The 13,260-nt window shown below is 44.1% G+C and overlaps 1 protein-coding gene across 2 annotated transcripts in view; it reads right to left on the bottom strand.

The window, feature by feature from the left end:
• Nucleotides 1–3,925: 3,925 nt before the first annotated feature.
• ROR1 (receptor tyrosine kinase like orphan receptor 1) overlaps nucleotides 3,926–13,260 on the bottom strand; it is a 176,495-nt gene continuing 167,160 nt past the window's right edge. For both annotated transcript variants that reach the window (XM_057409381.1, XM_057409382.1), the window contains 2 exons: nucleotides 11,114–11,325; nucleotides 3,926–6,925 (listed from right to left, as the gene is read on the bottom strand). In XM_057409381.1, coding sequence (XP_057265364.1) covers nucleotides 5,501–6,925; nucleotides 11,114–11,325 — 1,637 coding nt within the window. In that variant the 3' untranslated portion in view covers nucleotides 3,926–5,500. The remainder of the gene's footprint in view (nucleotides 6,926–11,113; nucleotides 11,326–13,260) is intronic.

The following is a 13,260-nucleotide window of genomic DNA, read 5'->3' as shown; positions in this document are numbered from 1 at the left end:
ACTGGAATGGGTTGCCCAGGGAAGTTGTGAATGCTCCATCCCTGGCAGTGTTCAAGGCCAGGTTGGACAGAGCCTTGGGTGAGATGGTTTAGTGTGAGGTGTCCCTGCCCATGGCAGGGGGGCTGGAACTGGATGATCTTAAGGTTCTTTCCAACCCTGACTATTCTATGATTCTATGATTCTAAGTTCAGCTTAGTGTCGCTTCTCATTCTATCCCTGACCACAGAGCAATGATGAATTCATAGTCTAAAGAAATACTGGTTAAAATATTGTAACATACAGTAAAAATGCTGTCATGTTTTCTGCAAATAATAAAACAAAAACCCAAACACCTTTGTTTGGCTTATTTTAGTGCTTTGGAACAAAACTCAGGTTTTGTACAAAACTGTGTTACCAGGTCTCTTTTTGCTGGCTTGGGAACCTGCTTTAATAACATGCTCTGTACATGCACCAGAACCATTTGTGAACCTGTGCACCTCTCACGGGTACACACTGAAGGTTCAGGGTTTCATCAAGTTCAGTAAAACTCCTTACTAAGGACTCTCCAGAAGGTAAAAAACTGGATTCAGACACCACTAAAATCAGTGCAGACTCCTGTGGATTTCAGTGTTTTCTGCCAAGAAACAAAATGAATAAGGAACAAAGTGAATTTCTTCCACAAAACTGGCCTTCCCATGAGATCACCCCCTTTGCACACGTAGACACCCCTCTGTTCCTGCCTGCAGCTTCATCAGGTTCATGAATTTCTGATTAATATCCAGAGTTTATAACCAGTTATTGCATCTTATGCTTGCACAGGAAGGGTGGGTGATAGTCATAGCTACCTCATACAGAATCATAGACTGGTTTGGGTTGGAAGGGACCTTAAAGCTCATCCAGTTCCAACCCCTGCCACAGGCAGGGACACCTTCCACATCCGCTTTGATGCGACACGGTGTGGGGTGGCTTAGCCCATCACCCTCTTCCCACCAGCACTGCTCAGTGCCTCCTCAAAGGCAGTCCTGGCTATGCAGCTCCTCTTCTTAGCCTAAGCTGTGCCTGGCCTATCTTGCCCAAGCTAATGGTGTGGAGCAGAGGAAAACAGGCATGCTTTGGTCAAGTGACTCCGCTTTGTGAGGAGGCGAAGACAACATTCAGACACACTGCAAAGAGTAGATCCAGCCAGCGAGCCAAATACCTGCTGATACATACAGCAAATAGAGCCACCAGATGTTGAAGGTGCTCATTCCATACAAGTGGGTCCGTAGGGATCAGCATGTGTTTGTACTTGAGATGGTTTTTGTATCACCCGCCTCAGTGTCGGGAGTGTTTTGAGTTAGGTGGAGATTGTAAAGTTCTTCTGGCGAATGTAGGTTACAGAACAGGATTGGAACAACAAGCAAATGTTAAGTATTTCCAAGCCTGCAACCTTCTTGGACATCTTTATTCATGCAAAGCAAGTACCAGATTCCTTTTTGACAATCCCTCATGCTCTGGATAAACATATGCTGGTATTCCTGAGTTTGCCAGCCCAAATTTCTGCACAAGTAGTTCTCTGCTTTACCTCCTGCTTTCAATGCAGAGAATGCAGAAACGCAGGATAATCACTCCTCTGTGGGAATGACGGACACAAATCTCTGGTGCAGACCCCACATTTTGGTCTGTTAAATCAGCAAGTATGTATTCTCCTGTACAGAAATATAAGCTAACCTGGGGGGAATGAGGTTCTCCAGATTGAAGGCTCACTAAGCAGTGTTTATTCAGCGTTTTATTTCCAAACCTCTAGAGCTTCCCAATCCATTACCACATTTCCAAGGGGCTTGGCTGTCCTATCTCTTTGTAGGAAGAAGGGATGATGATTCTAGCACGTAGGATTAGGAATCTGGAAAATTCCTTCTTCCTTTGTTTTGCCACAGAAATAGCTTTCATCAGCATGTCCGCATTCCCACCTGAGGAGTAACTCCTTAATTTCTGGCACCACTTATTTTCATGTTATCTAATTGGGTTTTAGATGATTTTCTTTCCCCCTCTAATCCCTCCCTGATGAATTCCTGCTTCCCTGCGTTAACATTTGCTCCCTCTGCCTCAGTTGTGAGCCAGACCGTGATTTCAGCCTCGCACTTCACACGCATCACCCGCTGAGAGAGGGAGAGCAGGGCAGGAAGAGGCCTTTGCAAGAGCTTTCAGGTGTATTGCTCAGTGCTGCTTTACATCTGTGAATAAAATACTTTAAGGACAAGGCTTACTTTGAAATACAGGGTAAAAACCCTGCGTGGGCTTGCGGAGGAACTCCTGGGTTTTCAATGTAAAACCACAAAGTGTGTGAGGGATTATTTTATGACCCCGTTGCTGCTCCATGAAGTATTAAGTTCTTGCTTTCCTATCAGGGTGATTAAAGCCAAGTATGCAAATTCACAGCTTGCCTGGTAAGACAACAGTCCCATGGCAGCCAAGCGTGTATCATACTGATGTGAGGGTGGTTTGACTTGAGTGTGGCTCCTGTTTGGCTTGACAGAATTGAACTGAGTTAATAGCATTGTACCCAGTATGTTCAGATTTGGCCTGATGGGACATACATCACTTAGCACCTCAACTGACAGAGACCATATGTTCATATGTCTCATGAGCTGATTCCACAGCCACTTTTCCCAGCCTCGAGATGGTTCCATTATCTTCACACATCCACTCAGTGAAGGAAGTTGCTTAACAGTAATGAGCAAATACTTTGCTATCATTGTGATATCTCAGTATCTTCTTCAGCCATTTGCACAAAGATTCTCATTTCTCCACTGACTTCATTTACAGCATGTTCTTCATTGAAGAACTTGCAACAACAGCATAGCCTAAGGAGCACAGGCTTATCCGGCTGCATAGAAGCTCTTTTGTTTCTGAAACCAGATAGTTACAAAGTGGCAGGTTGTCTTTAAACTGTCACTACTGGAATTTCAAGCTCTTAATGGCACAAGCTCAGAAATCTCATAGGAAGAATGCGTGGGGAAAAAAGGCAAAAGGCTTCCTCCTTCCCAGTGCATTTGCTGCTTGAGATGCAAAAGAATTGTTTGCACTGATGTGATTGCTCAAAAAAGGATGCAAGAGTAGATCAGAGAAAAGATGAATCCAGAACAATGATACTGTATATGGAACCTCATGAACTTCAACAAGGCCAAATGCAGGGTCCCTGGCCCAAGGAAGGACAGTTAGAACTAGATTATCTTAAGGTCCCTTCCAAACCAAACTATTCAGTGGTACTGTGGATGCGAGAAAGAGCAGTTCCCTGGCTTCTGCTTATGTTTATAGCTCTAGCTCAGAGAAAACTACCTCATCATTCCTGTAAAATACCTCTGTTCAGAAGTAATGCTTTAGCATCTGAGTCTGATAAACTGACACAGATACAGAAGTTAACAAGGTACAATTATTGACTTCAGTCAAAACTAAATTCTAGCTGACATGTAACATACCTTCATTGCTGATCCATTCCCCAGTCCAGGTGGGAGCTCACATCCGAGATTCGTAAAACATCTCACAAGTTACAGAAGTCCTTACTATATAATTACTGATCGTTCTTAATCTGCAAGTAGTTTCATGCCTGCAATGAAGAGGAAGTTTGTCTGGATGCAGCAGGACGTAAAACTTAAGTGAGGGGTAATGCTCTTGGCATGGAGCTGAACAGCACCGATGGGATCACAGCAAGAATTGCTTCCTTCTCACGGGGCAGCTCATGCCATCCCGCTTCTTCTGTGTGCTCTGCAAATATTTGCACAGTCAAATATCCATGCAAGCCTCTGTAAGTCACCCCCAAGTAATCTGCCTGCAAATATCATTTGCAAAGCTCTCATGCCCCATTTAAGTGAGCATTTCTCACTGAGCCCACTGAACAGATTTCAGCTCTTATTAAACACAAAACGTTTCAAGTTCCTTATGCCAAGATGGAGAAAATAACGATGAGTTTAGTTAAACCAATGTTTTAATAAACAGCAGCATAAAATAATCAGTGTTTAATATCATCTCTGGCATGTGAAATACAAAAATGCACATATCTTAATTATAAAATAGCCTTTGTTATTACATTTTCATGCTTGCCTAATTGAAATGCCCATAATTAATAACTCAATCATCAAGTAATACAGTGATTAAACGCATGCAGTGAAAACAAAGAAAAATATTTGTATAAGGTAGTGGCTGAATATCACCGTAATATACTTCAAGAACATCTACATCAGGGTCAAAAGAAGTAGCCCGAGAGAGAAAATGCAGAGATGTATTTTCACTTCTGCTGTACAAAACATCATCACACTTTTGTGCAAAAGAGATAAAAATAAAGTCATATCATACAACATTGTCAACTGAGCAAAAAGATTGGTTTTCGTTCCGTGTACAACAAAAATACTTATTCCGTATAAAAAAGTCTGTGAAAACTTGTCACGTCCACAGCACTTCTGTAACTCATTAAAGTGGTTTCAAATGAAGAACTGATTGCTTATACCTGAATGAATTGTTAGTAATTATACAAATGTATTTCCAAGTTGGAAGTTAACACTAATTCACATTATTAGATGAAATCGCTATCCATGGATTTGCTGGCTGATGGAATGTGAGTTTCCCTTCTTTTCAGGGTTACTGGAGTCGTAGTCACTGAAATTACGCATTGATCTGAAACAATAAATATTCCTGGGAAAACTGATTGTCATACATAAGACGCTGGTTTGGAGCTTTTCCATTAAACAGTTGCATAGCAACAAAAGGATATAAATTTTCTGTTTTAACTACTTAGATTATGAAATGTTATCTTTGAAGAAGCTGATTCAGGATCTGAAATTAAAACCCTTTAATTTCATCTCCTTTAAGGCCATTTTCTTAGAACTCCAGCCATCCTGAGCAGCCAAGAGCAGATGATCTTTGCAGGCTGCAAGTTGGTAACACAAGCTATTGTGCTGCCATATAAATGACTCTTTTTGGTCTGAACCTGAACTCAGACTCCCAACTTACCGAGAGACCCAAATCCTATCTGAAGTCATTCACTCCCCTCTCAGATCACATCTTTGAAACATCATCCTTGACTGCGAACTCTACAGACATTTTCACTAGCTATTGGACCTGAAATTGCACCCCCAGCAGCAATCCCAAGATTTGCATCTCCTAAAAAAGAGACAAATATTAAAATGTGCTTTCAGTCTACAAAAAGGTTTCTGTGATTTAAACCACAGCAGAGGTTTCAAAAGCTGTGAAATGAGAAAATGTTTTCATTTAAAACACCAAGAAATTCACTTTCCCCTTTCTGAATTGTTGGTGGCACTTAAAAGAAACACGTGTCCATTGAGCAAAGCTGCGTATTCATACCACAACGATCTCGGTCTGGTTGAGTCTGCCCATCCTGGTAAGCAGTTAAACTTCACAGAAGATACTTGCTGCAATGTCTGTTACACAACCAGAGGAATCTTTAATAAAATATTTGAATATAAATCTTTTCTACGGCTTTCTAGTTTGTCCTGTAAATAGCACTATTTACAAAGGCCTCGCTTAGTTACAACTCCGCTGAAATCATCGATTCGTTAGGTCCATGGATGCTGGAGTCTCCTAATAGGGAAGACTGCTTTGAGTCAATTTTGTATGGTTTTTGAGTCTTATTTCCAAAAACTGTGATACCAATTCCCCCGGGATGACTGGGAATTGACATATGAGATAGCAAAGGAATATTTGCTTCCTGGTTGGATCCCGAAGATGGCAAACTAGTGACGTGGCCTGTGCTGGTCGATCCGCTGGCACTGCTCGGAGAGCGACTCTTCGGAGGAGGACAGTGCTGGATTACCCGGGGTGGACCTTGTGGCTGATAGTGGGCAGCTGGGAAAGCAGCATATCCTGGTGGAATCGGGTACCCATTGATCGGGATGTATCGCTGGTTTTGAGGTATTGGTGGCCCGATGAACCCGGCGATTTGGCCTTGTGGTATTCCTTGTGCTGGGAACATGTAGTTGGGGTACCTAGGGTTACTGAGATTGCTAACTGGACTTGCGCTGAGGGAAGTCGTTTGAGTGGTGGCATTCCCACCGGAGGGGGTAGTAGAACTCGTGTGACTTGAGAGACCTTCCCAGGAGCGCAGCCTGGCATGGATTTCCTTAAATCGTGGCCTGCGGGACGGCAGATCATGCCAGCACTCTGTCATCAGGCTATACATCCTGGGGGGACAGTCTTCAGAGCACGGCAGCAGTTGTCTTTTCCTGATCATCTCGATGACTTCTTGATTACTAAATCCATAATAGGGTTGAAGTCCAAAGCTGAATATTTCCCATAAAACAACTCCAAATGACCAAATATCGGAATCAGAAGAGAACTTGCCATACATAATTGCCTCTGGTGGCATCCAGCGAATTGGCAAGAGAGACTTGTTTTGAACTCTGTAATAATCTGCTGAGTAGATTTCTCTTGAGAGTCCAAGGTCCGAAATCTTCACATGAAGTTGTTCTCCAATTAAAATGTTACGAGCAGCGAGATCTTTATGGACAAAAAAGTGACTTGATAAGTACTCCATCCCTGCTGCAATCTGGACTGCGATGTGCAGGAAATCCCCGTGGTCCAGGCTGGATTTTACAGTCCCATCCTCATCACTGCTGCATCCAACATCCGAATGTGGCGATCGCATGATGAGAAACTCATGGAGGTCTCCTTGGTTCATGTACTCAAAAAGCATGCAGACAGGCTGCTCCTGGGTCACAACACCTAAGAGGCAAACGATGTTAGGGTGATGGAGCTCAGCCATCAGAGATGCTTCTTGCTGGAACTCTGCCCATTGCTGGGGGTTGTTAAAGTCTTTTAGTGTCTTGATAGCAACAAGCTGAGCATGATCCATGCCTGGAAGGTAGAGATGTCCCTTGTAGATCTTGCCGAAAGCACATTCACCCAGTTCTTCCATGAAACGGACAGCAGACAGAGGCAACTCTTTAGCCTTACTCTGTTAAAGAAACAACAGCAAAACCGCATTAGAAAAAACAGGATGGAAAACATTTTTGAATGGAGATTTTTTTCACGCAGGATGTCTGAAAGCCAAGCAGAACAACACAGGAATTCCTTGGGCTGCAGACCTATTTGGCAGTGATCCTGCATATCCCTGTGAGAGTCGGGCACTGATGTGATGGCATCAGACACAGCCTAAGGGACACCAGTATCCCAAGATCAGCAAACCTCAGGGCTGACTGCCACCAAAACTCTGTGCACTGCGCTCCAAAACTAATTTTAGAGTTACTTTTTACCCTCTTTACAAGGTCAGATAAAAGTAGTACTTATTAGATCTAAATATATGCAGGAACCATCAGCATTTCAGCAAAGGCATTTTTAGACTTGGGTTTGGGCATTTATATACTGAAAATTGATTGTGGCATTGCAGGAATTGAGGCAATTCATGTACTTTCAGAAAGCACATGTGAAGGGTTGTCTGGGCCAGGGCCCCAAGGTTTAGCAGAAAACTTGCTTTTTTAAAACCATGTCCTTGCAGCCAATTCTTCTTCAACTTTGCTGTTAACCCTTTAAGGCACAGTAAAGACTATCTCTGTTCACACTTGACTGAACGTTCAATCCTGACACATGCAGGACAGAGTCAGCTGGGAAAATCCCAGACTGGTTTGTGTCGGAAGGGACCTTAAAGCTCATCCAGCTCCAAGCCCTGCCATGGGCAAGGACACCTTCCACTAAAGCAGGTTGCTCCAAGACCCGTCCAGCCTGGCCTTGAACACTGCCAGGGATGAGGAACAGTGATATTCCGCATGAGACAGTGGTCAAAGAAGAAAGACAAATGTTGTAAAAACTCTGTTGTTGTTATGGGTGCACACATTCACTCTTAGGCCATAAAGAAGCTCCATTATCTGCAGACCTTAACTTCCACATGTAACACCTACACCCAAACCCACTCATTTAGGACATTTGCTATAGCCATGGGTCGTGATTCAAGGCCAAGGAGTTTGGGTTTTATACTTTGTAAATGGGTGTAAACATGTGCGTTCCTGATATCAGCAGCTTTAGAGCAACAACATAGAGAAAGAATGGCCAGATTTAAAATAATCATTAAAAAGGGACATTTTAGAATAAATGAATCCTAATCTTATGGACCACTTGTGACTTTTAGACAAATACTGCAATAATAATAATAATAATAATAGCAGCAATAATACTAATGACATTTAAGCAGGCGGGCAGTAGACTGTACGGTGATGGCAGGAAATTAGCTATATTGTTGAGGAACAGATGGTTTACATTATACAAATCCTTTAGGCTACAACTTGTTTAGGTCTGGCATATTGTAAATTATATTTTAGTAATGAAAGTGAAATGACCTCTGTCTGACCTGAGGCTGGGCTCCTCTGTTTGAACCAACAGAGTGGAAAACTATGAAAGAAAATGAAGTCATAAAGTTTTGGCAGGAAGGGCTCATTTCAAGCGAAGCGGTTATAAATCTGCTTAGGTTTTGTTTGACAAGCATTTGTCAGACATGGGTGTACAAAATGGAAAGAAGTGTAAAATACATACGGGGCAGCACGCCAAAGTAAACCCAGTACAAAGGAGAGCAGCAAGAGCGAAGTCCACCGCCTCTATCTCTTTATCAGCTCCTTCCATTAGGTGAATGACATGACAAGCTTCATTTATGGTATTTTTTGAAGGCAATTAAAACCCCCTAAAACTGAAACAGGCCTTGGGATGAAATACTAACGTTTGGAGTTGTATGAGCAAACACACACCTACCTCTGTTGGAGCTGGAAGCCTCGGCGTGTTTTTACCCGAAGTTGACATTAATACTGGATACTGTATTTAAAAGTAGGATTCTACTTCCTTTCTTTTACTGTTTTGTTTGAAAGGCAATCAAAACACTTGAGACAGGGAGAGCCGCCTTTCCCAGGGGGAAAACACAGAATGAGCAGGAATATGATGGAAAGCTTTTTGCAGCATGTGACTTGGAACATAAAAAGAAAATGGCTTGGTCTATATTTACAGACATTGCTGGGCAAGCTGCTTTCCTCCTGTGTGCAAAAGGCATCGGCAGTTTAGGTGGAAACTGTGACCTCACTGAAGTGACACCGATGCTATCATTATCTTCACTCTTAGCTAAGACTGTACCCCAAATATCCAGTAGAATGGGGATCCAGAAGCAAATCCAATGTAACAATGCAGGCTGGATGCAAGATGCTGTTTTGACACCTACCTAATGAAATGATTCTGTCTTATTAATTTCTGCATCATTCTTATCTCTTATTATCTGCATCCACATTTTGACACGCAGCTGCTCTAAGCTGCACCTGAAAGCTGGAATTAAGAACTTGAAAGGAAAATGAAGATAAATTCACTGGGCCAGTGTGAGTAGGAATGAGGAGTTAAAATATAACCATAGACCAAACTCTGTCACACTACCCAAAACAGACACCCTGCACAACATTCCTTATGGCATCACAATACCAGCACCCAGAGCCTGCAACACTATTTAAACCAGGAATGCTGGTGCTAGCATTATGCTTGGAAAAACATTGCTGTAAGCAGTGTGGGTTACTAATGGTCAAAAGCAGCACTGTGTTTTCCAGCTCAGCTGCCCAGCGGTTTTACTGCTATCACTGACTTAAAAGACTCTCCTTTATAACCTAATTCATAGAATCCCAGACTGGTTTGGGTTGGAAGAGACCTTAAAGCTCCTCCAGCTCCAACCCCTGCCACGGGCAGGGACCCCTTCCACTAGAGCAGCTTGCTCCAAGCCCCTGTGTCCAACCTGGCCTTGAACACTGCCAGGGATGGGGCAGCCACAGCTTCTCTGGGCACCCTGTGCTAGCGCCTCAGCACCCTCACAGGGAAGAGCTTCTGCCTAAGAGCTCATCTCAGTCTCCCCTCTGGCAGCTTAAAGCCATTCCCCTTGGCCTGTCCCTACAGGCCCTTGTCCAAAGCCCCTCTCCAGATTTCTTGTCATCTGTCCCTTTAGGCACTGGGAGCTGATCTAAGGTCTCCCCTGACACTTTATAATTCCATAAACTTGATGTTCTATAGCAAGCCCTAGCAGGATCCTGTAGCTGCTCTACTGAACCCAAGAAGAAAACTATTCCAGAATTGACTAAGAAATGGAGAACACAGCTCCTGAAGTACAAGTGTGACCTTTCCTGATGCCAAGGGATTATCTCTGCTGAAAGAATCCCTACAGCAGCAACACTTGAAGGCTTGAGTTCCCACTGCTGAAACCCAGGAAAATCAGAATTCGGACTCATTTTGCTATGTCATTTTCTAACAAAAATAACAGCTTACCCCAAGGCATGCCTGTTTCAGATACACAGGGTCTATTTGAATTACTTATAGATACTGATTTTCACTCTGAAATGCTTCAAAAGAGCAATATTCTATGATTCTATCTCCACCAGGCTGCTGAAGGGAATTGGCACGGTGCGAAAAACAAGGCAAATCCTCTTTCCCGAGCATGATTCTGCCTGTAGGTGGCAGAAGGAAGTTACGGCCCTGGAACGGGTGATGCAGGTTTGGAAAGGGGCTGCCTTGCCTGTAAACAAGGAGCTCCGGGTTAATCATGCTCAAACCTTAAATGATCTTAAAGACTTCTTCATGAGCCTGGGACTAAAGTGAAGCAAAACAACACCAGCACCAAGAGCTGCCCTGCATGAGCTGCACTGGTGTGAGCTGCAGGCAGCTTCCTGAGGCTCTGCTTTGGTCATTTCTCTTCTTGACTGAGAGAATGGATGAGCTTGGAAAACATAACAGGAAAATGTCTTTCCAAAGTGATTTCAGCCGAGTGAAAGATGACATCTGACCGCAGCAGACCCATGAGGAGACCCTCTTGAGAAAATGCTGAAGCACGTCTTTATCTGCACTATTTCCAACTCAAATGAGGTGATTTAGAGATGCGTCAGTAATGGGTTGATTTCTTTCTCACAGATCACTCCAGCTCCTATTTATTCAGATCCACAGACACATGGGAATTACCTCCACAGATCCAGCACACTTGGGATGCTGCTGCTGAGAGAAGTCCTCAGAAAAAACCCAGCTAAAGGCACCAGCAGAAACTGGAGGTTAGAAATGAGCTTAATATTTCAGCACTGAGTTGATCAAAGCATTTCACTCCCTGCCTTTACTGACAGCAAATGCTGAAGCATAAATGAGGGATTACCTTTGGTTTATAGGCGTTGAGCATTGACATCTCCACATTCTGCCCTCTCACGTGCTTAGGCTGCCTTTGAACAGGAGGGGAGGATGACTTCTGGTTGTTGCGACAGATGCAGATGAAGAAGAAGAGCAGGGCAATGGCCAGGGGAATAGTAACACTTGGCACCAGGATATACAGGATTTCCATTTTATTCTTTTCCTTGGAATCCTTGTAATCTGGTTCAGAGAAAAGAAAACATAACATAACAATGAGTGATGTATCCCACAGTGTCACCATACACCCCTGGGTCAGCTAGAAGTGTTAAGAACAGAACATCCGGGTAATACCACTGCACTCCACCTTGAATGCTGTTTTATTTCCTTACTATTAAAAGCACTATTAATTTTGTGGAATAACATTTCTGTAAGGACACAGAATGGCCAGGAACAATTTCCCTGCAGCGTGTCGTTCAAACCTCCTTAGGGTCATGGAATAGCTGAATACTGTGAGGTGGCTGCTGCTTGTGAAATGAAGTAATGGTCTAATACAGATCCACAGAAAACAGAGTTTCTAAAACAGCTTATGGAAGAAAGGCTCTGGTGGGATTATGGACTCCTTATTTTAATATGCGTATTAGGGTTTGGTGCCATAGTTTCCTTAATCCAACCAAAACGTGGGGAGCTGTTGAAAAGGACAGCTTTATTTCCCTGTTTATTACCCGTTTCCGTCTTCTCACCATCTCTTAACATTGGCCAAAGCATTTGTGTGGCCACCCAGAGCACTGAACAAATACGCAACTTAAAACCTATTTTCTTGTTAGTTTCAGGTACGGGAGCAGGATAATTAGGGATTCTAGAGCAGAAGAAAAGGAGAACACCTGGGAAACTGGGCGAAATGCATGGAAATGATAAGAAATAGAGAGCAGCCCTGGTTTTTATCCCAGGAAGTCAGGAAAGGGGTTCAAAAAGTCTGAACACAGACAAAAGCTGCAGCATAATCTTAAAATCTTACATCCTGAGGACTTGGTCTTAATAGGATTACTGGGCTAATGGGAAAACCCACCCCTCTACCAACTACATATTAACAGGGTGGAATCCGAGCAGGGTGGCAAACGCTGGCACAAAGGACCCAGCAATGACAGCTGAAAGGAAAGCCAGAGCATGGATGAAAAAGAAGGGTCCAGAAGAGGTTGGGAAGGTGGTTTATGTAACACAGTGTGAATGCTAGCTGTGACGTTTGCTCCCTCCACACACAGCTCTTCTCACAGCTAAGGAGTGAAAGATGAAACCCTCTTCTCCCACTGCCCAGCGTAGCTGGGACATCGGGCACTCACCTCCCTCCATGGCTCTGGTTTCACAGGGCACATTGCTAGAGGGAAGGTGCAGTGCGAGAGGAGAGGGAGCCTTTGGGAAGCAGCTCCTGTGTTCACGCAGCACCCGGCTAGCGCTGACAAGGACGTACCTTCCCCTGAGCACGGGGACGCTGCAGCCTGCTCTGCCCCGGCATTTCCCAGCAGCATTCACCGAGTTCAGGGTATAATGACACACAGATTAACACACTAACTGCAGGGCACCCCGGGGACTCTGAGGATCCCGTGGAGCTGCAGCACTGGTGGCTGCAGCCTGGCTGTTTCCGAGGGAGGTGGTGAATGTCTGCGGCTGCATCAGCCTGAGCGGATTCTGGCACAACAGGGAAAGTTTTATTATTCCTACAGGGTCATTTCAGTTTGTTTGTCTGTGTTTTCCAGGCTGGAGTTGTAGGAGCGCTTAGCGGCCCACACAGCTCTCTTTTATGCACTTAATTAAACATGAACTTGATCTGAAGCTTGGGCTGGACTCAAATTGTGACAGAGGCAAAGTTCAAATGGCTCTGGATGTCACTTTGCATAACCCCTCTCCTCTTCCAGGCTCACGCTGTCCCGCTCCCCCACGCTCCTTTCTGACCATTCTGTTTAGATTAAGTTGTGCCATCTGGTTTTCAATTGAGAGGAGAGGTACTCCAAATACCTCTATGGCCTCTGGGAAACACGAGAGGACTAAAGCACCATCCCCACCACAGCCTCCCTGTGCCCGGCAGTGCGTGCTCTCACCCTGCCTTCTGTGAACGTCCAGCTCTACGGCACGGATCCACTGTGAGTCTCCTTGCTGGGCTGCTGCTCTCCAGCATGGACA

Source organism: Pezoporus wallicus, unplaced genomic scaffold (assembly GCF_028554395.1).
Source record: "Pezoporus wallicus isolate ANWC-B61680 ecotype Strahan unplaced genomic scaffold, APGP_CSIRO_Pwel_v1 contig_8108, whole genome shotgun sequence".
Classification (NCBI taxonomy): domain Eukaryota; kingdom Metazoa; phylum Chordata; class Aves; order Psittaciformes; family Psittacidae; genus Pezoporus; species Pezoporus wallicus.
Note: the sequence above shows the minus strand (reverse complement) of the source record. Positions and strands in the feature narration are given on the sequence as shown.